The sequence below is a fragment of the Arvicanthis niloticus genome, chromosome 8, assembly GCF_011762505.2.
Source record: "Arvicanthis niloticus isolate mArvNil1 chromosome 8, mArvNil1.pat.X, whole genome shotgun sequence".
Lineage (NCBI taxonomy): Eukaryota > Metazoa > Chordata > Mammalia > Rodentia > Muridae > Arvicanthis > Arvicanthis niloticus.
In genome coordinates this window covers 8,731,790-8,755,250 of record NC_047665.1, presented here as the reverse complement: position 1 = coordinate 8,755,250, position 23,461 = coordinate 8,731,790, and the positions used below count along the sequence as shown (strand labels likewise).

The following is a 23,461-nucleotide window of genomic DNA, read 5'->3' as shown; positions in this document are numbered from 1 at the left end:
TGCGTGTATGGTATGTATGTATGTATTATGTATGTATGTATTATGTATGTATGGTATGTATGTATGTATGTATATTTTGGAGAGACTTTGCTAGAGATAAACCCAGGGTTTCTCACATTTTAGGTCAGTGACCTTGTCTTGATAGTGATCTTTAAATTTTACTTACTGTTGTGGGTATTGTGTTGTATTCTTTCAGTTGCTTTATTATTATTTCTCCATTTATAAAATGGGATATTTGGCCTTAGACACCAGGAGTTGCTCAGCTGTTGATTTAAGGCATGCCTGGTCTATACATGACGCTCTCTATGAATGTATAAAGCCACTTCAAGTTCAAATCACAGTCAAATTATGTCATAACTGGTGTGTAACACCAATCTGTAGTCTTACTCACTTGATAGTAAAATGCCTCTTTCCTTAAATCCTTCCAGATAAGGTATATTCCCTGGTATGCATAACTGGCAGGTGTTCTTCAGATTGCTTGTGTGACACACTGATAGAGGCAGATGGGGCACACACATGTCACAGTGAGCATGTGGAGATGAGAAGTCATCAGCTAGTGCCTTTAACCTGTTCTGAGAATTTCTTTCTCCATTTTTCTGTTGCTGACAGTAAGCTTGCTGGCCCTCACGCTTCCAGGGATTTTTTTTTTTTTTTCAGATTTATTTATTTTATGTGCGTCCATTATGGTTCTCAGACACACCAGAGAGGGTCATCAGATCCTATTACAGATGGTTGTGAGCCACCATGTGGTTGCTAGGAATTGAACTCAAGACCGCTGGAAGAGCAGTCATTGCTCTTAATCACTGAGCCATCTCTACAGCCCTTCCAGGGATTCTCAATCTCCACTCCTCAGCTTTCATGTGAATTCTTACGATTCTGACTCAGGGCCTTGGACTTAATGACACCTGCCTTAACCAGTGAGGCATCTCTTTGTTTTGTTGTCTTAAGATATGGGCTCACTCTGTTGAGTGCTCGGATTACAGGTGTGTGCCAGCATCTTACCATCAAGTTGTGCCTTTATTTTTTGTTAATAAGTTATTATATTTTGAATTTAAATAATTGAAAAACAGATGAAAATGAATTACTTTAATGGTAAGGGTTATTTCAATTAAGCTGCTTAAATTTCTGTTAAGTTAGCTACCTGTAACATAGACTTAAATTTTTGTTCTCTTAAAACTATTCTTAGCCAGGTATGATGGTATACACCTTTAATCCCCACATACTCCAGAGTCAGAAGCAGGAAGATCTCTGAGATCAGCCTCTTCTACAGAGTGAGTTTTAGGATAGCCAGGACTATATAGAGAGATTTTCAAACAAAAGCAAAAAATTCAAATAAAATTATTCTATTAGAAGCTAAAGTCACGGGCTGGAGAGGTGGCTCAGCAGTTAAGAGTACTGACTGCTCTTCCAGAGGTCCTGAGTTCAATTCCCAGCAACCACATGGTGGCTCTCAACCATCTGCAATAATCAGATGCCCTCTTCTGGTGTGTCTGAAGATAGAAACAGTGTACTCACATAAAGAAATCTTTAAAAGAAGAAGAAGCAGCTAAAGTTCACTTATAACTAAGAAATAATATAACCCTATATGTTAAATTTTTGTGGTCTCTTATGCAGGCACTGAACTTACCTTCAATTACAACCTAGAATGTCTTGGGAATGGAAAAACTGTCTGTAAATGTGGAGCCCCGAACTGCAGTGGCTTCTTGGGTGTGAGGCCAAAGGTACAACTTTCTAAACTTTTATATTAGGAGCAATGGTATGTCTTCCATGTACCATTGGTAGGTACGGTACTAGGGATGCGTCTTCATTGTAAGAAGCTATTTCTTTGAAATAATGGAATTGGTCATCAACAGTGCCATTGACAGTTTAATGAGTATCTCACGATCTAGTTGGTATTGCTGCAGTATTTGTGCAGTTTGACTCAATAGTGCCCTTCTATGAGAGGGGGTTGGGTCAGGCTATAAAATAAAAAAATAGGTTACTTCTTCCTGGTCTCAGCTCACTTACCTATACCTTCCAGTAAGCTATTTAGATCCCCCAGGTATGCATTTGTCCTTTCTTCTTTTCTTGAACATGAGTCTGTCCTGTTCCTGCCCCTTACATGCTGGGATTACAGGTATTCACACCCCCATACCTGCTTGCGGTTTTGTTTTTTTTTTTTTTAAGAGGAGGAGGAGGAAGAGGAGAAAATGGGAAAGAGCCTCATACATGTTGGCACAGTTTAGAGATTGAGACCATTGTATCCCATCGAGTAGTAGGGGGTTTTCTCTCTCTCTCTCTTTTTTTTTTTTTTTAGATTTATTTATTTTATGTATATGAGTACACTGTTACTGTCTTCAGACACACCAGAAGAGGGCACTGGAACCCATTACAGATGGTTGTGAGTTGTTGGGGTCCACACTAGCCCCACGTTGGGGCGGCCAAAAAATGTCGCGGCCCAAGCAAAATGTTGAGGCCCGGGCTGCCCCGCGTTTGGGGCGGCCACTCTATCCCGGCCCAAGCTGCTGCTCCGGTCCGCAGGTCGGGGTTCAGCAAGAGAGAGAGAGTGAGGTCAGACTCGAAGAATGGAGACCAGACAGTGTGTTTCAATCCCGTTTATTCTTCAGTCTCTTCTTAGTCTAAGTCCTAAGTCTTGAGTTCCTAGTCCCTAGTGCCTCCAAGTTCCAAGTTACTTCTTCCAAGTTCTCTTCCAAGTGCCTGCTACCTAATGCCTAATTCCTACCCCAAGTTGTACTCCAAGTTGTACTCTCTGAAGTGTCTGATTCTCTCTTCTATGTCTCCCTAATGTCTGATTCTGATCTGTTCTGTCTCTGCCTTTTATATGTCTCACTTCTAAGCCATGCCTTAAGTCACACCTATAATCATGCCCTTAGGTCTTGTCTCTAACTCTGATCTCAAGGTCACTTCACACACCTTTAATCTCAAAGTATCTAAACCAAGATTATCAGAGTGTGCTCAGCTGTTGTAGGCTATTGTAATCCAAGTCACATGTCAGGGTATATGGCTCAAGATGGCTGCAAAGCTGATAGCTGCTTTCAGCTAAAAGTCGGCCCCCAACAGTGAGTCATCATATGGTTGCTGGGAATTGAACTCAGGACCTCTGGAAGAGCAGGTAGTGCTCTTAACCACTGAGCCAACTCTCCAGTCCAAGTAGTAGGGATTTTTAAGTGAACCTTATTGCTGGCTAGACAAAGGCCTTATGGGAAGTTGTAGACATTAATCTAATTTGACCTAAAGCTGTCTTGTTGAAAACAAAAAGTATGACATAATCTTCTGTTTCCCTAATGCAGTGTTTAGTGAAGGTTTATTAGAATAAACTAATACATGTACACACAGAAATCTTCAGTTATATAAACACCAAAAAAAGTTACACAATGGGTGGCCCTTAATACTAGTCTTTGTATTAATGAAAAGAAGCGTTTTCTATTGTTTCATTCAAATTTAAAGACTATTATACACAAGTGTTAAGTAAATGGATGTAGAACCATATTTATGAAATCCTAGTACTGGAGAGTTTGAGACAGGATGAATTGCAATTTCAAGGCCAATCTGGGTTGTATAGAAGACCCTGTCTCAATAGCAAAATAATAGAAGCCAGCAATATGTCTCTGGGTGTGTCACACATACCTTTAATCCTAGCACTTGTGAGTGAGAGACAGGTGAATCTCTATGAGTTATAGCAAATACCTGGGTAGCCAGGACTACATAAAAGACACCCTGTATCTAAAACAAAAGGAAAATTTTTGATCAAAGAAACCCTGAAATAAACAGTAAAGGGGCAATGTCACAAGGGTAGAGCCAGATGAAAGACTTCTGAAAGGCCAAAGCTGACAGTTTGAACAACACAAGAAAGTTAATATAGTATATATATTTTAAGTTTTTATTCTGTCATTCATGTGTGTAACACTTGCATGCCCGGCACAACAGAGGCTAATGATCTCCTGTAATTGGAGTTACACAGAGCTCACAGGCTGCTCTGTGGGTGCTCCAAATCCCAACTGGGCCCTCTGAAAGAGCAGCAGGTGCTTTTAACTGCCAAATCATCTCTTCGGCCCCAATAATGCTAACATGAATTGGGCATCTGATATGTTATTGTGCTTTCCTGCCTTTTCTCTTTATCTTTATAGCCATCTCTTGAGTGTTATCTTGTTCCAGAGGAGAGACTAAGGTTGATAGGATGGTTAATCTAGTTAAGGTTACGTACCTGAGCTCAGGGTGTTGACTAATCAATATCTGACCTCCAGAATCAACCCATTGTCACAGAAGAAAAGTCAAGGAAATTCAAGAGGAAGCCACATGGGAAGCGCAGGAGCCAGGGTGAAGTCACCAAGGAAAGAGAGGATGAGTGTTTCAGCTGTGGGGATGCTGGTCAGCTCGTCTCCTGCAAGAAGCCAGGCTGCCCGAAAGTTTACCATGCAGACTGTCTCAATCTGACCAAGCGACCAGCAGGTTGGTGCCAAAGTTCATTCAGAACACTCCTTCTCTGTCAGAATTTTCAGAATCTGATGCCACTTGCTTCACTCTGAAAGCAAATGCTATTTGTTAGCACATGCCCACAGTTGAAAGGTCTGGTCCATATGCTTATTTGGCAGTAAGTGAAAGCAAAGACCTAAAATCCTAGATTATATAGGGAAGGAAACAGAAACTTTACATTACTTTACCTTTCCAACAGCCCATAAAGATTTGTTTTCTATTCTTATGCATGTCCGTTTCTGGGGAAGTTCAAGTGAAGCTTTGTGAAATGACTTGTTGAGGATAGTTCAAAGAGCCACACTGAGAGACAGAGTGAGGCATCTTAGAGACTTCAGATGTTCAAGTCAATGAAAGATGGGTAGACAGCCTCTATCAGTTTCTCTCCACCCTGCAAGGGTCTCCTGCCTTCAGTGCAGACTTTTCCCTGTGAGTGAATGAAGTAGCTGTGTCAGTTTAACACAGGACAAAGCTGCTCAGACAGATGAGGTACCCAGGAGTTTGTGTTGGGAGAAGTTGATGTCCTTTGGGCGGTGACTTGGATCTTGGGATTTTTGGCTATTTGTATGTGTTGGCTGTTGTAAGAGACCAACAACAGATGTGTATGTGGCTGTGTTAGAGGGAGCTAATTAATCATTATACTAACGCCTGCGTCTAAAATGTACAGCAAGCTTTAGAGTATAAGGCAGGGGAGTGTGTTTATGAGTTGGTTTTCTTTCCGTTTGTAGAATCCCATGTGGTGCTATAACAGAAAGCTAAGTAAAAACATGGGCAAGGCCATTACACTGAAATGTCAAAACCAGGAAGTAGAAATAGGAGTTTCCTGAGAGTGTCTCCTGGCACAGGATGTGACTGGCATGGGTCTGATGGGTTCTGTCAGTAAAGTCTACCCTATTCGTTTGGAGATGGGAACACTAGATGCAAGGTTGGGTTAGTTCTAGGTTTTTCCTCTCCTTCTATGTAGACAATGCAGATAAAGTTCTGTGCTGGTTTCAAGACTAAAAATTCAGCAAAGGTGAGTCGGCTTCCCTTATTATTTTTGCATCTGTATATATTTATTCTATTTCTGTTTAAAACAACGTAAGAATGTTAAAAGGCTGCAATGTTCCTCTTTGAGTTAAATATTTATAAACTGTCTAGAGCTGGTAATACACTTAGAACTGTAGGTGCAGGCAACCCTGGGCTACATAGTGAGACCCAGTCTCAAATAACACAAAAACAAATTAAATTTAAAATGCTCTTTTAGGGGTTTAGAGAGATGGCTCGGTGGTGAAGAGCACTGACTGCTCTTCCAGAGGTTCTGAGTTCAATTTCCAACAACCACATGGTGGCTCACAACCATCTATAGTAGTATCCAATGCCCTCTTCTGGTGTATCTGAAGACAGTGACACTGTATTCATATAAATGAAATAAATCTTTTCTTTTAAAAAAAGCTCTTCTAGGACAAACAGGATTTGCAAACAAATGTAGAAATGTTGATAATTATTTCATCTTAAAAGGAACTTTGGGGTTTATTTGGTTGATTTTTCTACTGTACAGCCCTTCTTGCTAGAAATAGTCTCTTGCTTGTATTTAGTTGATACTTAGTTACTCAACCTTGATTCTTTGCTGTTATTTTATATATTGTTTTGTGCAGAAGAGGAAGCTGAAATTCTGGGGAAGGAGTAATGGCAGGTGAGTGGCACCAACTCTGAAGAAGGTGGCAGTGTGAAGGAGGCTGTGCAGTCACTGCTGTGCACCAGTCTCAGAGCCATGGCTCATCTTCCATGCATCTATTTTCCCTAAGCTTTTCTTTACTCTTGTTTTCAGGGAAGTGGGAGTGTCCTTGGCACCAGTGTGACGTGTGTGGGAAGGAAGCAGCCTCCTTCTGTGAGATGTGCCCCAGCTCCTTTTGCAAGCAACATCGGGAAGGGATGCTTTTCATTTCCAAACTCGATGGGCGTCTGTCTTGTACTGAACATGACCCCTGTGGGCCCAACCCTCTGGAACCAGGGGAGATCCGTGAGTATGTGCCTCCCACAGCCACGCTGCCTCCAAGCCCCGGCACTCAGCAGACAGAGCCTTCATCAGAGATGTCAACTCAGGGGCCCAAGAAGTCGGATCAACCACCTACTGATGCCACCCAGATGCTGCCACTCTCCAAAAAATCCCCAACAGGGACTTGTCAGAGAACACTGCTTCCTGAAAGGCCTCCTGAGAGAACTGACTCTAGTTCCCACCTTTTGGATAGGATCAGAGACCTTGCTGGGTCAGGGACCAAATCCCAGTCCTTGGTATCCAGCCAGAGACCACAGGATAGGCCACCTGCTAAAGAAGGACCAAGGCCTCAGCCACCTGACAGAGCCTCTCCAGTGACCAGGCCAAGCTTCTCACCTTCAGTCGGCTCCCTGCCACTGGAAAGATCTCTGAGAACGACTGACCCAAGGCTGGATAAATCCATAGGTGCTGCCAGCCCAAAGTCCCAGGCAGTGGAGAAAACTCCAGCCCCCACTGGCCTGAGACTCTCATCACCAGACAGGCTGCTAACCACCAACAGTCCCAAACCCCAGATTTCTGACAGGCCCCCAGACAAGTCCCATGCCTCTTTGACCCAGAGACTTCCACCACCTGAGAAAGTGCTATCAGCTGTGGTCCAGTCTCTGGTAGCTAAAGAAAAAGCACTACGGCCTGTAGACCAGAACACGCAGTCAAAGCACAGGGCTGCGATGGTGATGGATCTCATAGACCTAACGCCTCGCCAGAAGGAGCGGGCTGCTTCTCCTCAGGAAGTCACACCACATACTGATGAGAAGACACCAGTGCTGGAGTCAAGCTCATGGCCGTCTAGCAAAGGTCTGGGACATATGCCACGAGCTGTGGAGAAAAGCAGTGTGTCAGATTCCCTCCAGACAGCTGGAAAATCAGCAGCTCCTTCAGAACATCCTTGGCAAGCTGTTAAATCGCTCACCCATGCCAGATTTCTTTCTCCGCCTTCTGCCAAGGCTTTTTTATATGAATCAGCAACTCAAGCCTCAGGAAGAACTCCTGTGGGAGCTGAGCAGACCCCAGGACCTCCCAGCCCAGCACCAGGCCTGGTTAAACAGGTGAAGCAGCTGTCTAGAGGACTCACTGCCAAGAGTGGGCAGTCCTTCAGGTCTCTTGGGAAGATCTCAGCTTCCCTCCCCAATGAAGAAAAGAAGTTGACAACTACAGAACAGAGTCCCTGGGGCCTAGGAAAAGCCTCACCAGGGGCAGGGCTTTGGCCGATAGTGGCTGGACAAACACTAGCCCAGGCTTGCTGGTCTACTGGGGGCACACAAACTTTGACACAAACTTGCTGGTCTCTTGGAAGAGGGCAAGACCCCAAACCAGAAAATGCAATTCAAGCTCTTAACCAGGCTCCTTCTAGTCGCAAATGTGCAGAGTCAGAACAGAAATAATACAGTCACAGAACCAGACAGGCTGTCCCCAGGGTACCATTTGGGGAGGGAAATATTCGTTTCTTTTACCTTCTTGAAAAACAAACATATTCCCAACACTTCCACTGTTCTTCTTTCCTTATATCTCAGCACTCAGAACTTTTATGACATTAGCCCATGGGGACTTGTGTTTTGTGAACCGTGTATGGGAAGTCGCCCGGCCCCAGTCAGAGAGACAGACTTGAGTCTCTTTGCCCTAACTTTTGCATATGGTCAACTTAAAATAAAAAGTCCACTCTGGAATCAAGCATGGAATTCAGTTCCACTGGTCAAGTTGGAAAGTGTAGGGCTCTCGAGGCTATCCCAGCCAGACCGTGTCCTATTGAGAACCTAGAAAACCTGGTGTTCATTCACATCACTGGCAGGTTCCTAAGTATTGATATGTGCAAAGGCAGAGGGCTAGTCATTTTTGTGAAACAGAATTACATAAGGCCTGATACCAGTAAGCCTAACTTGCCTGCTTGGGTCCCCAGGTAGATTTCAAGGACCTTTGATCAGGGAACAACAGAAAGTACTTGTAGGCCATGGGTTTCCAGTTCTGTTTTCAAGTGGTTGTTTTGGGGTTTCTTATTTTGTTTTGGGGGGGAGGGTTGGTTGGGTTTTTTTTTATTTTGTTTTGTTTTGTTTTGTTTTTTTGTGGCCCAGAGTGTGGTTATATAGAACATATATCTCCTGGTTGGAACATGCATGCATGTATGTGCATGTGTGTGCCTGGAAACTCTTCTGTAAATGGAAGGGTGCTACATCAAGGCCAAGGTGAGCTGTTGGCTGGGGCAGCTGCTATAGTCTCTGTGTTGTAGTCTGAAGATTTATCCTTGGAGGAGCATCAGGTTAGAGAAAGATGTTCTCTGAGAATGTAGTGTCCCAGAAGTGGACAAGGGCAATTGGCAAGCTTACCTTTTTTTCTACCAATAATCCTTTTACAAGAACCCCCATCCTCATTTTCTCAAACACTCAGGTGCTTTCAGATTTCAGTCTCGGGCAGTGGACGTAGGGAATTTCTGACAAGCTCCAAGCAAGACATACCACCTTTAACAAGAGTGTCAGATTCCAAGGAAATTCTTTCCTGATTGTACCCTCCTACCTGAAGGGAGGAGAGAACTCCTTCCTGAAGGGAGAGAAACCTCTCCACTTTCTTGCAAATGGCTGTATTCTCTATTACAGAGAGCCCATGCCTGGTAACGTAGCTCAGTGGCAAGCCAAAACCCTTCCCCAAGACTGGAGAGACATGGTGTTTGGAGTAATGTCCAATCTAAGCGATGACTCCTCGTAACTGCTGATTATCTGTTACTGCTGCCCTGAGCTGGGGCCCAAGGGCTGGGAATCTGTTGGTGCTACCCTGCCCTACCATTTCCCCAGCTCACAAACTGCCAACAGGAACTGCTGTTGGCTAGTTGTACCACACCCACCTGCCCTTTGTTCTCAGATCATGTGTTTGTTTACCTGTCAGCTTTGCCAACTTAGCATCCTTAGCAAACAGACAGCATCTCCTGGCCTTTCTGGCTCAGTCACAGCTTTTACACCCTCAACAGGAGTCTATATTCTTCCCCCCACCCCCCACCCCCCACCTGTTTCCTTATCCCTAAATTCCTGTTGGTTAGCTTCCATCTCTTCTCAAGAGGAAAGAACAGTGGTTATAGAAGCATTTGCGCTTTATATAGAAATTGAAAGTAGGATCTGCTTTTATTTCCCAAAGTCTGTCTCTGGAATCGAGACACTTGAACTCAGGCAGAGGGATGAGGCTGGGGCAGGGCTGTCCCGTGTTTGGGGGCCTAATCCCTGCACTTCCCTGAAACCTCAGAATCTCCTCTCTGAATACACCTGCCTAGTTCTCTCCCCTTTCATCCTCTCTTCCCACGTGTCAGAGTGAAAAAGCTCTTTGTTGAAAAGGAAGAGAAAAAGCATCTTATTTTCTTTTTAAAAAATTTTAAACCATGAAGAAAATATTTTTAAAGAAATTCACCCAGGACATTAAAGTTCACTATATTACATATTTATCGTGTGTGAGAATATAAGTATATAACTGCAGCTAGTAGGCCCCTTCCTTCCCTCATTTCTTAGGTTGTGTGAGTAGGTTTGCTTGGTGCCAGTCCTGTGCCCTTTGCTCTCCTGTCATCTGTAGTTGTGATCAGAAAAAGATATCTGCACTGCACTGTCAGAGTCTCCTTTCACTATGTTGTGTGTTCGATTACCGTAGCTCTGTTTCATGAAATAAACTGTGAAGTGGGGGGTGGGGGGGTACAGGCTATGTAAAAATTTTAAGTGAAGAAGTTTGGCCTTGACCTAGCTTCTCTACAATAGGTTGAGTAGGTAATTGGCTTTGACAGCTGTCTAAAAGTATCTCACAGGACAGGAGGGAGTGAGGTGGGGGCACAATGGCCACTTGTCTTTTGTTTTGATATTTCCATTCACCACGATTCGTTGGAGCCTTCCTTCCAGACTTGCTGGGAAACTTGTGAGCTGTGTACTTGGAGTGGAGGGATTGGGGGACACAAGTGAAGAATAGTCCTGCTTGGGCCAATGAGAGACAGTGGTGCCCCATTCATATCATCATGAGGGTAGTGCTAGAACTGGGCATTGGTAATTGTACTCTAGTAACACAAGTGCTGGGGTGGAGAGCCTTGCAGTTCTTCTGGACTGCTTTTGAATCCTGTAATAACCCTTTCTTCAAGGGTGTGACTTGGCAGCAGAGAAATGGGTGGTATCTTGGCATTGGCTGAGTGCTTAAATTTTGGATGACCAGAGTCTGCCCATGAGACAGCTCCCCGGAAGTGATTTCCAGGGACAAGCCAAAGGCAGGAATGTTCATAGGTAGTAACTAATACTTCTTTCGGGTAGTTGTAGGGAGGGAATACAAGGGAATTGTTGCAATTTGAGTTCAAAACTTCATTTTCCTTCCTGCTGGAGCCAACCCATTTATAGATGGGAACCATCAGTTACCACCACCATCCCCCAAAGTGTTTTTAGATGTCTGCTTCCTTAAAAATACTGAATTTGAGATTATTTAAGTCACTATGTCAGGCTTTTTAAAAAACAAAACAAACAATTCTGGTACTTATCCTCTACCCCACACTACAGTCTGGGCTTGAAGTACAGTAGTGAGCTTTTGTGGCCCTGCACTGTAAGTTCCTGGGCTTAAAGGTCGTGCACCAGTGTTGTTCCAGAACTGACAGGATGTCTAGGTTGTCCATCCAGGGCAATCAGGAGAGCAATTCAATGTGCGCACACACAAACACACACACACACACACACACACACCCTCCAAGTCAAGATAGTGTCATCCTCTTGGGGTTTGTCATTGGAGGAGAAGAGGCCCAATGTTCTCACCTCCTCGATCACAGGACAAGAGTGGCAGCAGGAATTTACTGCTGTTAAAATTGAGCTATTCACGTTAATTACCCCAAGTCATTTAGACCTAAGTAGCTACTGCAGGAACTTTGATTGGCTGTTACCAGTTCACTCACAGTTGAGCTTCCTAGGTCAGTACAGAAGTTGCTATAGTGTAAATTGAAATAAAAATAATTGCTTTGTACACAAAACAATGTAATGATGGTGCTAATCTCATGGTATAAATAGGCACTGCCAAGGGTTGAGGGAGTGGTGACAGGAGAAACCCAGGTTCCTGTTGGGAAGATAATTTATATAGGTTCCTTTCAGCTCTGAGAGGAGGGAAGCAGGCAGTCGGGAATGCCTGCCAACCCAACCCTGGAATGCTTCAGTACAGTCCAGAGGAGGAAGAGATCCCGTGTCAAGATGATGGCCACTGAGTTTCTTAGGGCTAATATCACCTTGACCAGAGCCTTTGTCCGTCCTGCCCAGGAAAGGTCAGAAAAGAACTGTGGATGTGGGGTAGCCATTACCTTCTGCTTCTCTACCTCTCCCCCTCTCATGGCAGCATCTCAGTTGCTCATGAAGAATAAGGGCAGTGTTTCTTAAGGACATTGGAAGAGCTTACTTTAATTAGAGAACTGCAACCTCAAGAGATGTTTCCTGACCAATCTGAGCAAAACACATCAAACTCTGTTGTGGTTCTTCCCCTATAGCAGCCTTCCTGTGACTTTAAGAACATCAGTCTATGAGAGGTCCCAGGAGTTGTTCCTGGGACCTTAGTGCAACTTGGCAGAGGCAGACAGGGAGCAGAGCAGAAACTGAGGTGTTGGTGTTTCTAGGGTGGGCAGAGCAGGTGGTCTCCAGGTTATGGTGGTGCCACCCTGTGTGTATGTAGGTGCGTGTGGGAACTGGGTGAGTACAGCATCTAGGAGCTCATGGAAAAGAGGCTTTCTAGGTCTTGGCTAAGAAAACCAACTAGAAAGCTGTATTTTTTAAATGGGGAAAAGGGTTCAACGAAGGTCCATCACTGTGTTCTCTCACCCCCAACCATTGTCAGCTGGAAGTGAACCTAGTGAAAAAGAGGGGAACCCTGTGCTAGGAGTCCCCATAAACATGTACTGTAATTCTTTGTATATAGAAAAAAATTACTGTAAAGTAAAGTTTAACTTTACTCTTATGGCCCTTGCCCTGTGTTTTTTTTTTGTCTCTGGGGAAACATACCTTAACAAGACAGAGGGCTGACTGTTTTGGAGTAAGAACAGGAGCCAGCCTGAGCGCTTGGAGAGTGACTGACAAGGGTTTCCTCCCAGGTGGCTGGTGTTAGTTTCAGTGGCTTCACAGGACTCCTCTACCACTCCGGGTATTTTAAGGAATTATCTTAGAGAAATGAAACCAACACTTTGGGTTTTGTTTTTGAAACAAAGTTTCACTGTACAGTTCAGGCTAACCTCAAACTAGTCTTCCTCCTGTCGCAGCTTCCCAGTTGCTTGGATGGCAGCAATGGGACCAGACTGGTGATTCTGAAATTTTCAAAGGCAAGTTTGAAGGCCTGGGTTTAAGAGGAAAGCAGAGGCAAAGGCAGAACACACCCCTAGTTGAGCCCACACCCTCACACCAATAAATGGAAAGGGCCGTGTGTGATACACTTCCTTTTGCTTGAACGGCAAGTGTTAGCCCTTTCTACATAAGCACTGAACAAGTTAGCAGTGGCCTTATTTTTCTTGCTCTGCTTTTATTAGTTTTTAGGGGTGGGCTACTACTATGTAGCTCTGATGACCTGGAACTCAGAAGCCTACCTGCCTCTGCCTCCAGGGTGCTAGAATTAAAGGCATAGGCCACCATTCCATCTTCACCTCATTTTTTTTGTTTTGTTTTTCACAACAGTTTTCACTGTGTAGCCCTGGCTGTCCTGGAACTCACTCTGTAGACCAGGCTGGCCTTGAACTCGGAGATCTGCTGCCTCTGCCTCCTGAGTGCTGGGAGTAAAGGTGTGCCAGCTTCAAGTCCTTTCTCTAAGTTAGCAACTAAAAGGGATGCATAAGACCTTTCTGAGTTAAAGAAACAAGAGTTGCTTCTTGTTGAATACATTGCAGGGTTTCTCTGGGAAGCTTAGGACTGAGTCACAGCCCTAAGCACAGGCCCAGACATGACACAACAGGTAGAGCCAATGTGTCTTTGGGTTGGTGTGCCTGAGCCTTTCATCTCTGGGCATGACTGAGGTGCTTTCCTTCATCTTCTGAACTCTGTACTTCACCACCACAGCCTCAGCCTGCCTTCACCCCTACAAAGGAATTCAGTGGTGCAGTTCTTGCCTAGTAAGTTAGAAGCCCTGGGATCTGCTTTATATTCACAGACATACAAGCACAGATAAAAAGGTCCTAAGAAAAAGAGCCCATTGTTTCTCCATGGTTTCAGTGATAACCTTAGGAAACTGTGACTTGGTTTCCAGATGGGAAGTCTTCATAAAAGAAGTGAGGCCAACACTGGCCCCAGGAACAACTAGGTGTTTTGACACCCAGTGCACACAACAGGGAAATGCATCAATTTTATTTACAGTTCAGAAGCTACTTAAATAGTCTGGACAGAAGTTCTGGCCAGGACAGAAGCCTGGGATTCAAATCAGCCCTTATCCCTCCTCATGCCCACAGTCAGCCCAATACTGCCTCCGTTCCACGGGCCAGCACAGGCAGGTGCCACCTCTGCTGATAGGCACCTGGAGTAGCTCAGACGCTTGACCAGCCCAGACAAGAGTTGGGTCCAGCCCCTCTGGGAATTCATCTAATTCGACTGGGCCAGATGAGTCTTGACTCAGTGATGACAACAGCTGTAGAAGTAAGGATTTGCCTTCTGGCTCAAATCCACACCTTTGTCCTCTGTTAAAAAGAGAGGCGGCTGCTCAGCGCGATTATGTTGGGGGATCAAGTAGGTCACCAAGAGGGCTGGGGACCATGAGGAAGTACACACCTGTCATCACCTGGAAAGCAGCCACGCTGACGTAATCCTCTGCCACTTTCTGGAAGAGCTCGTCTGGCAAGCAAAGAGTTAGTGAGAGCCTGAGGCCAGCAGCCCTGGGTATCCCAGTGGTCCAGCCTCTGAACCTTTCTGTTCTACTGTCCTGCCTGTTCCTGCTGAGAGGACCAAAGACAACACTCACCCACACTCTGTCCTGTCTTGCTGGATGTTTCAAAGAGCTGGGCTTTGATATCTGCAAAGAGAAGTGACTAAGTCTTCATACCTGGGGAGCATACCACATTCTTCTCAACCCCACAGGTTCAAAAAGGCCAGAAAGCAAGCAACCAAGGCTGTCACTTCCATCGATGAAATCTACTCAAGCAGACAGTACCCGCCCCCAACCCCATCCTCAGAGACTTAAAAACAGCTACTATCAGCATAATCCTGAACGTCATGGAAGTCTACACGACGGCGCCGCCTGTCCTCCTCCAGCAGGTCACTCTTAGTGCCACACAGGTAGATTTGACAGCCCTGTAGGAGAAGACAAGGCTGAGATTATCTCCACAGACCAATACATTCTCTATCCATAATCTTGTGAGATCTGGTCACCTACCTCTTCTAAACTGCGCAGCTCCTTAACCCAGAACTTGGCTCTCTCAAAGCTGCTGCTGTCTGTGAGGTCTTGGTAGGGGTAAGACAGGAGACACAATAAGGATCGCTGGCTTCCCTCTGATACTGGCCTGTAACCCAACCCTTACTAGAACAGGCCAGAGTCAGTCCAACCCCTTACCATAACAGACAATCGCAGCTTTAGCACCCCGGTAATAGATTCTGCTCATGGCTTCGTATCGCTCGGAACCTGCTGTGTCCTGAGAGGTGAAAGGAGTTACCTGAGCTCCTTCACAAGACTACAAACTAGGCCCACATCTTCCAGACACCCCTCCCCCCTTTTCTTTAGATGAGTAAATGGGTGAGGACGGAAAAACAGCCTCTATGAGGCTCTGGTTGCCTGGTTTAAGAGGGAGGCAAGACATTATATTTCGGGGATAGGTTTGCTCAAGACACTCTTCTCAAGGGACTTACCCAAATACCCAGAGTCACCGTCCGATCTCCAACGCACATCACCTTGGCCACGAAAGCAGCCCCGATGGTCTACAACCAGGGAAGAGATAAGAGTCGAATGCCGGCCGGTCCCCTTCCTCCCATGCCTGCTCCGCAGGGATACACTCACGTTTTGATAGGGCCCCACCAAGAAGCGGTCGTGCACGTATCGTTCCACCAGGCTCGTCTTGCCCACGTATTCCTTGCCCAGCATAACCACCTTGACGTCCACGCGCTGCCCGCTCATGCTCCCGGGGCCGCCTCACCCACTTCAGGGTCCGCGCGGCCCAGGCAGAGCCCAAGCCTCAGACCCCAACCCCGTGGGCCTCGCACCTCGCAGGGCCCTGGTGCCTCGACCCGGGGCGCTCCGTCCCTAGCAGAGCCGCGGCGCGGGGACGCGGACAGCGCCCTCCGCCGCGCCGCAGGGCCCTGCGCTGCTCACCCGCGCGACTGCCGCTGCGACAGAAGCTCCGCTGCGCCGGGGTTACCGAATGAACCCGGGGTCCCTGTAGCTAACTCCAAACAGCACCTCTGGGACTGGACGACAAGAGGCGGGGCGCCCGGTCACGTGACACGGGCGCCGGAAGTGGCCGATCCTGTGCGTCTGGCGCCGGAAGCGTCGCGCAGACCTATATCCCCTCATGGCGGTGGTAGGGACTTGGGCGCGGCGCCGCGGTGATTGAGCTGCGAGCCTGGCGGGCGTGCGCCTAGCCACGTTCCCCCCCACCCCACCCCCGGGCTCTTCACCCTGATGCTGCACGGGTGCTGAGCCCGCCCGGGTCGGGACGATGGTGAAGTATTTCCTGGGCCAGAGCGTGCTCCGAAGTTCCTGGGACCAAGTGTTCGCTGCCTTCTGGCAACGGTACCCGAATCCCTATAGGTAAGTGGCAGTGAGTAGAGCGAGTCGCCCTCTTCTCCCCCTTTGGAGATCGGACTGTAGGTTGTCCTTGAATAGTGGAGCCGTGAAAGACCGGACAGAGAATCCGATGCGGGCTATCTCCGAAACTGTGGCCACAGTTACCGCACAAAGTCCTTATAGGATTAGGGTCAGGCCAAGCCTGCAAGGTCCTCGAAGACTGTCTAAGTTGTAATTTCTATTAGGCTCTAGATTTCTGTTTTGCGGTCCAAAGGTGGTGAGACAGGAAGAGGCGGCAGCACGGTAGTTGAGCGGTATTTCGGGGCCTGAGATCCTGAGGATGGCTTGCTTACCTGCTGCTGGCGCTCTCTAGTGGTATAATTCTTGAGATTTTGCTCGATTTGGAAAGCCACAGAATCCATGTCAGGGTGGAGGAGGGAGTTGGAATTTGCCCGGGGATAGGTTCTGTGTACTCTAATTCTGAACCCAGGTACAGATCACTCTGCAAGATTGCAGGCAGCCATGACCTGGAGGCTCTAAATAGGAACCTGTAGACATTTTGTCAGCAGCAGACTCCTGAGAATCATCTTTATTTTAACACTTGCAGTAAACATGTCTTAACCGAAGACATAGTGCACCGGGAGGTGACTCCTGACCAGAAGCTTCTGTCCCGAAGACTCCTGACCAAGACCAACAGGATGCCACGATGGGCAGAGCGACTGTTTCCTGCCAACGTTGCTCACTCGGTGTACATCCTGGAGGACTCGATTGTGGACCCACAGAATCAGACCATGACCACCTTCACCTGGAACATCAACCACGCCCGGCTGATGGTGAGACTTCCTTTGGTCCCTCAAAATAGTTGCCCTTCAGATTTCAGGCAAGAGAGTTGTTAGAAAGTCTGTGGCCAGAGGCAGACCTAAAAAACTGATGAGCTACGTCTGTAGAGTTCTGCCCTTAGATTGGTCCACCTCTTTCAGTTGGTCAGATTCTCTGGGACTGTCCCCTGGTCCTCAGATGGTGGGGAAAGATACCCTTTTTCTTTTTTTGTTTTGTTTTTCAAGACAGGGTTTCTCTGTATAGCCCTGGCTGTCCTGGAATTCACTCTATAGACCAGGCTGGCCTTGAACTCAGAAATCTGCCTGCCTCTGCCTCCCAAGTGCTGGGATTAAAGGCTTGTGCCACCACTGCATGGCAACACCCTTTTTCAAAGCTTGTTACAAGTGTTGTGCACAGAGCAGTCGGTTGGTGACATACATACAAACATACAGGGGTGGGCTTTCAGGAATTATGCTGGGTGAGAAACGGGGGCAAAGAGAAAGGCTTTCATTTGGGAGTTGCATGGAGGTGGAGATGCCCGGGATGTGCCTCGGTTTCTGCATAAGATTTGAGGGAATGCATTATACGGACCTTGGGTCCTTCAGAAGGCTTGAAACCCATGTTTGGGAATGTTCACACCGTATCATTTTCCTATGTGAATAACCTGCAGGCTTCTAGATGATTCTTTCTTAGCTTCTGTAAGCCTGAGCAATATGGAAATTGTGCATTTCAAAAAAGAAAATCTTTATAAAGATATACCCTCATGGTCAGTGAGTAAGGCATCTTTTCCTGCCCCGCACTGTCTTAAGACACCTCCGCTGAGAGCTCTGCTTGGTAGATAACACAGTGATGTGTTTGTGACTCCTGTCCTCACACTCTTTAGGAGGCTGCTGCACCATTTGATAGTGTGTGTGTGTGTGTGTGTGTGTGTGTGTGTGTGTGTGTACACAATATCAGGTAGCTCAAAGAGGAGAGGGCAGAAGGCAGAGAAACACTGCTCACATCTGTCTTCAGAGGCCACAGGCAAAGCTCAGGGCCAGGTTGGAATATCGACTGATCCCAAGAAACTGTTCTACTTCGAAGGGTCAACAGAGAGGTTATAGAAGCCTCTCTCTGGGCCTGGGATACATAGAAATTTGTCATTGTTTCCCCTTGTGAAGGAGGCAGGTACTCACCCAGTGTTAAGTGCAGGAATGTGGTGCTGGCATAGGCAGCACCGTAGAGACGGGGTCTGTGTGTGTAAGTGAGCAGAGCAAAGGGTGCTCAGCCTGACTTCCCTCGAAGGTGGTGGAGGAACGATGTGTTTACTGCGTGAACTCTGACAATAGCGGCTGGACCGAAATCCGTCGGGAAGCCTGGGTCTCCTCCAGCTTATTTGGCGTCTCCAGAGCTGTTCAGGTAAGAGACTTTGGGGCTGGGTGGGGCTTGACTCTGGGTCATTGAGCAGCTCTCCCATCCTTCTTTCTCTCCTGCCAGGAATTTGGTCTTGCCCGGTTCAAAAGCAATGTGACCAAGACAATGAAGGGCTTTGAATACATCCTGGCCAAGCTACAAGGTGAGAGCCCTGGACACTGTCTCGGGAGTCGGGGAAACCCTCACTACCAATAACTGGAGTGGTCCTACCTCGGCTTGACCAATGAGGCATTGGGCCAGTCACTGCCCCAATCTGAGCCTGAGACGCTTATGGGCGCCCAGAAGTGGGGAGGGGATCAGGAAACAGGGCACTGACTCTATGAAGCTGGGCCCACCAATAGTGCCTGCTGTAGTTGAACAGGAATTGGGTGGGTCTTCTAGGCATCATCTGAAGCCAGCCCTTGTCATTTGCCACAGGTGAGGCACCTTCTAAAACACTTGTTGAGACAGCCAAAGAGGCCAAAGAGAAAGCAAAGGAGACAGCACTGGCAGCTACAGAGAAGGCCAAGGACCTGGCCAGCAAGGCGGCCACCAAGCAGCAGCAGCAGCAGCTCGTATAGCCTACTTCCTCTCCCTTCTCCCCCGTGTACTTGATTATTAAAGATCAACCTGCAGCCCTCTCTGCTGTCTGGGGTGGTGGGTCAGGGCACTGTCCTGGTCAGCGTCTGCACCACACCCAGCTCTGTCTACTGAACAGAGGGGTGCAGTGGCTTGCCCGAGGTCACGGCAGTCCCCAGGTGGTAGACTGTACGCTCCACGAGGGCAGGCCTCCTTGTTTTATTCTGCTGTGTCCCGAGTACCCTGAACAATACTTCGCACATAACAGGCACTCAATAAACACATGATTTGATGACCCCAGTTCTGGAGTCAGATAGCTTTGGTTTGAATCAGGAGCTCAGGTGAGTCACATCTCTCCGCCTCAGCATCAGGACCCTAGAGCAGCCCCACATTATTAGATGTACACTGCCTTTCACGTGACCCTGTTTGTCAGCTACTGATCTTATTTCCTCTTTTCCAGTTGTGGCTGGGACTTCCTCCATCTCATCGGGCAAAACCGTGGACGGGAACTTATGAAAGAGGATTTTAATGAAAATACTGTGCAGTAAATACGGCAGAGACCTGGGCTTTGCCCAGGAACAAGAAGTTTACAGGCTTCCTGTCCCTGTGAGGAGCAGCAAAGCAGGGACACGTGCTACATAAAACTCCTGGGGGGGGGGGGGGGTTGGCCCAGGCCCAAGCCGTGCAGCAGAGTCCAGAGCCTGCTCCCACATGGTGGCTTTATAGTCTCTTCCAACATGTGGCTCTAAGCAGACTTGTGTGGGGCCGTTGACTGGCAGGCTCAGTCCAGAGAGAGTACAGGCCGCAGCAGGCAGCGGGCTTCATAGCCAGGTGCCAGTGCTGTGTGAGTAACTGTGCTCCTGCCCAGCGCTGAAGCTCTGGAGGATCTCTGTCTCGGTCCCAAACACTAGGCTTTCCACATCCACTTCCAAATCCTCTGCAAGGAGAAGCCAGTCAGGGGCTCACCTGGCCACGGGCCCCGCCCCAGCCTCGCCCCTTTCGGGGCGTACACCGCACCTTGGTCTGAGTCAAATCGCTCAGAGGACAGGCCTGAGGAGTCCAGGCTGTCAGCCCTCAGGCGGTCCCACTCTCTGGCTCCCGGCAGCCCCTGGAGCTGCTCCAACTGCTGCTGCAGGCTCTGCTGTTTGCTTCGAAGCTTCTCCTTGAGCCGCTGGGCTTGCTGCTCCTGCTCCTCCAGCTTCTGCAGAACCCACAGGGGCGGGGCCTGGGGTCAGCTGCGTGGGGCCTTTGTCTACAGACACATAACCCCACCCAAGGTGGCTTCTTGACCTCCAGAGACTACCACCTCCTACCCTTCAATAGATTAAGAGAATTGTGTAAAGGAGCATGGGAACCGCTCTCTAAAATGTCTTTAGGCCCTAGTCACGTAGTACAATAGAGTAGAATATAATATCAGTAGAAACTTGGGGACTGTCGTATCCTGACAAAACTAAAGGATGTGGCCACACCTAGGTTTCCACCCACTGCTGTCCATGGTCAGAGACCAATCACTGATCGCCATTTAAGTTATGGAGAGTGAAATTTTTCACATCAAGTGTGCTTTAAATTGCGCCAATGAAATTGTTGGACTACAGACTAAAAGGCTACCAGTTCACTGGGCAGAAGCCTGCGTCCAGATACTCAACACGAAAGATGCTGCTCCAGTAAGGCGCTTGCCTGGCACTTGCAAGGCCCTAGGCTTGGTCCTTAACCCATATAAACAAGGAGAGAATAAGCCAGAACACCCAAGACAAGGTACAGAAGGAAACATGTCCTCACCTAGACTAAGCTATGGGGCTGGGGTACCATCAAGGCAGAGGGACCCCGGGAAGTTGGCAGAGTCCAGCTTTGTCTCTGGTAAGCCAGGAGAGAGGCCTTTTAAGAGCTGTCATAGGACTGCTTGAAGCCCAGAAAAGCAAGGCCTGCATTAGGGAGAAACTTGAGTTTCACCAGAAGCAGGAAGTGAAGCTGGGTCCCATCAGGGATCCCAGCTAGAGACGGCCCCAGTAGATGTACATGAAGAGCAGAAAGCAGGCTGGTAGAAGGGTAGCTTGGGAGATGCTGCCCAGGAAAGGGCTGATGCCCATGTGCCAGCCAACCCGTCTGAGTAGCACATTCATCTACCTGAAAATGAGGTAAACGAGCTCAGGAGAAACCTAAGCCTACGTGAAAACCAGGACGAGTGGAGGTGACAGCAGGCGTGTACGAGTGACAGCACAGACGATGTGCTGAGTGCCAGTGGCACTGACTGCCCTGGCCCTTGAATAGAGCTTGACAAACGCTGAGAAACAGGACAGGCATTATGATTGACTGCCTCTCATCTGTCTGAGTGGAGTTCTGTTTCCTTCCATCAGATGGGCCCAGAAAGCAGGAAACCTCTTCTGTTGCCAAGGCAGCTTCTAACATGCCCACATGTTTGGCACAGCCTAGGTCTTGGCATCTGCATACCCACTCCTGTCCACCAGAGGGCCTGCAACTCCACCCACGCGGCGGTAAGGCCAAGTCCGACCAGCTAGTTCACTTGTCCTTTGCCTTCAGGCCTCCCCCAACTCAACAATACCAGCAGAAACCACACCAGTAAGCCCTGAAGAAAGGCTAGGTACCGGCCCTCTGCAGTCTGCCAAGTCACATGGCTTAAAACAGTATTTTCACCAGCAGACTTGGACAAGGTCTCACAGCTAGGACTTAAAGTAATACTAACCATAACAAAAGGACCATTTACAAGGTGTCACAACAGTACCACTGTCTGCTTCTCTTCCCTTTAAATGGACTCAGGAACTAAAGGCACATAGGATTGACTCAAGCCACACAGGATGAAAGCAGTTGTCCAGCCAGGCCATCCATACCACAAGACCACAGTCTCCCAAGCACACAGGGGACGACAGACAGCGAATTACCTGGATATGCACCCTGGCCCGGCGCAGCAGGCTCAGTGTAGTATATCGGGTACGGTCAACTCCCAGGGGCATCTGCTGCCTCAGTTGCTCCAAGCACCGCTTCAATTGGGCTCTCCTAGAGGGGAAGGAGTCTGGAGGGCAGTACCAGCTCACCTCCCCAGCCAGAGGGATGGCAAGGAAGGAAAGGTCTGAGAGAGATGGTCCTTGGGACCTGGTACTCAACTGGCCAGGCTGGGACTCACCTGCGCTTCTCCAGCTCGTTGTGCACAGACCTGTAAATGCCAAGGGGGAGGAGCTGAGGGGGAGCTGGTCCAGTGCAAATCCTCAGCCCCCGGTTACTGTGCAGCTACAAACTCACACTGATATCTGTGCCAAGTAAGCCTTTTGTGAAGGCCCGGGCTCATTAGGACACCAAACCCCAGGTAGTGACAAAAGCAATCAGACACACAATCAGAAAGATACAGGACACTTGCCCAGGTACTTTCGGGGTCTCCCCCCACCCCCCGACAGACAGGCAAGACAGGCAGGACAGATGTGACACTTGATCAAAAAACAAGCCTGCCAGAGAAATCAGTAGAGGGGAAACTATTTCAAAGGAGCAGAATATGCAAAATGACAGAAAAGCAGAAGCCTGTAGGGGAGGGAGTTCAGGAGTGTGAGTGAAGGGGGCGCTCAGAACTGTCTTGTCACAGTTTCTGGCACATCAAAGGTGCTGTAGGAGTCCGTGAATGGACACACACACATCATAAAAGTGTGTGTGTGTAGAAAGGGCAGATGGAGCACGGTACCTGGCACAGAAAAGCAAACAAGGAAGTGAGAAGAGTGTTAGATGGGTCAGCTAAGGACCAGCATCCCTCCATTATACTGCCCCATCCTACTCACCGCCCACTGTTCAGCGCGCCAGGAGCTTGCAGGGGTGGCTTCCTCCTCCTGCAGACGGCCCCGGGACTGTGGTGTGGACACAGGGACGCATAACCGTGCTCCGCTTCTGCCAGAGAGAGAACACAGTCCGTCACCTGGAGCCTCTGGCAGGGCGTAGTCAAGGAAAGGCTTTTGGCGCCAGGACCTTTTCCCCAGTCACTCCCTGCACCGCTGCCTGCGAACTCCTATGGATGTGCGGGCGGCAGCGCGCCCGCTGCCCTCCAACCGTGCTCCATCCAGCCCGCGCGCTGGGTCTGTCCTCACCTCTATCGCGCCTCTCCAGGAACTCCGCTGCCTGCAGCAAGACCTGGATGTTGCTAGCCACCGGTTCCATGTCGGCGACAGCCTACGGCGAGCGGGCTAGGGATGCTGGCTCTGGCAGCCGCGGTACCACTTTTGTTTCAATGTAACTGACACGGTGCCATAAGCTTAGGGCCCGCCCCGCCCCCGGCCGCCCCGCCCCTGGGAACCGCGTCAGCCCCGCCCAGCCCGCCTCTTCCCGCCCAGTCTGACCTGGGCTGCGGCTCTGCGCTCTGAGGACGAAGTCTCTGCCTGGCTGGGCAGCCTGGACACTGGGCACTGCGACCTGCCCCACTCCTGCGACAGGCAATCGCGCGGGTCCTGGCCGGCGCGGGCCTGGGCTGCACGTGCGCGCAGGGCGCGACCACATCCCCGGGGCGGGCCG

The 23,461-nt window shown here is 48.5% G+C and overlaps 4 protein-coding genes across 13 annotated transcripts in view; 2 read left to right on the top strand and 2 right to left on the bottom strand.

The window, feature by feature from the left end:
- Positions 1–12,436, top strand: part of Nsd1 (nuclear receptor binding SET domain protein 1) — a 108,462-nt gene extending 96,026 nt beyond the window's left edge. For 8 of the 9 annotated variants that reach the window (XM_076938972.1, XM_076938976.1, XM_034509901.2 and 5 more), the window contains 3 exons: positions 1,615–1,721; positions 4,245–4,449; positions 6,281–12,436. In XM_076938972.1, the coding sequence (XP_076795087.1) occupies positions 1,615–1,721; positions 4,245–4,449; positions 6,281–7,890 (1,922 nt within the window). In that variant the 3' untranslated portion in view covers positions 7,891–12,436. Of the gene's footprint in view, positions 1–1,614; positions 1,722–4,244; positions 4,450–6,107; positions 6,146–6,280 lie in introns of all 9 variants that reach the window. The other variant, XM_076938977.1, reaches the window with a different exon arrangement.
- Positions 12,437–13,791: 1,355 nt separating this feature from the next.
- Rab24 (RAB24, member RAS oncogene family) lies at positions 13,792–15,846 on the bottom strand. Its single transcript, XM_034511069.2, has 8 exons — positions 15,443–15,846; positions 15,295–15,363; positions 15,002–15,080; positions 14,825–14,892; positions 14,643–14,742; positions 14,414–14,464; positions 14,224–14,286; positions 13,792–14,132 (listed from the first exon to the last, which is right to left on the bottom strand). The coding sequence occupies exons 1-8, from the start codon at positions 15,557–15,559 to the stop codon at positions 14,068–14,070; spliced, it is 612 nt and encodes a 203-aa protein (XP_034366960.1). The 5' UTR covers positions 15,560–15,846; the 3' UTR covers positions 13,792–14,067.
- A 69-nt stretch (positions 15,847–15,915) lies between these two features.
- On the top strand, positions 15,916–19,258 carry Prelid1 (PRELI domain containing 1). Its single transcript, XM_034510927.2, has 5 exons — positions 15,916–16,192; positions 16,776–17,001; positions 18,272–18,385; positions 18,464–18,542; positions 18,818–19,258. Exons 1-5 carry the CDS (start codon positions 16,101–16,103, stop codon positions 18,958–18,960), a joined length of 654 nt encoding a protein of 217 aa, XP_034366818.1. The 5' UTR covers positions 15,916–16,100; the 3' UTR covers positions 18,961–19,258.
- Positions 19,259–19,468: 210 nt separating this feature from the next.
- Positions 19,469–23,461, bottom strand: Mxd3 (MAX dimerization protein 3). Of its 2 annotated transcripts, XM_034510928.2 has the most exons (7): positions 23,290–23,405; positions 23,041–23,122; positions 22,738–22,843; positions 22,098–22,127; positions 21,856–21,970; positions 19,976–20,159; positions 19,469–19,895 (listed from the first exon to the last, which is right to left on the bottom strand). In XM_034510928.2, the coding sequence occupies exons 2-7, from the start codon at positions 23,108–23,110 to the stop codon at positions 19,780–19,782; spliced, it is 621 nt and encodes a 206-aa protein (XP_034366819.1). In that variant the 5' UTR covers positions 23,111–23,122; positions 23,290–23,405; the 3' UTR covers positions 19,469–19,779. The 2 variants fall into 2 exon arrangements, with proteins under 2 accessions (XP_034366819.1, XP_076795096.1); XM_076938981.1 differs by lacking the exon at positions 23,041–23,122 and having other exon boundaries at positions 23,290–23,461.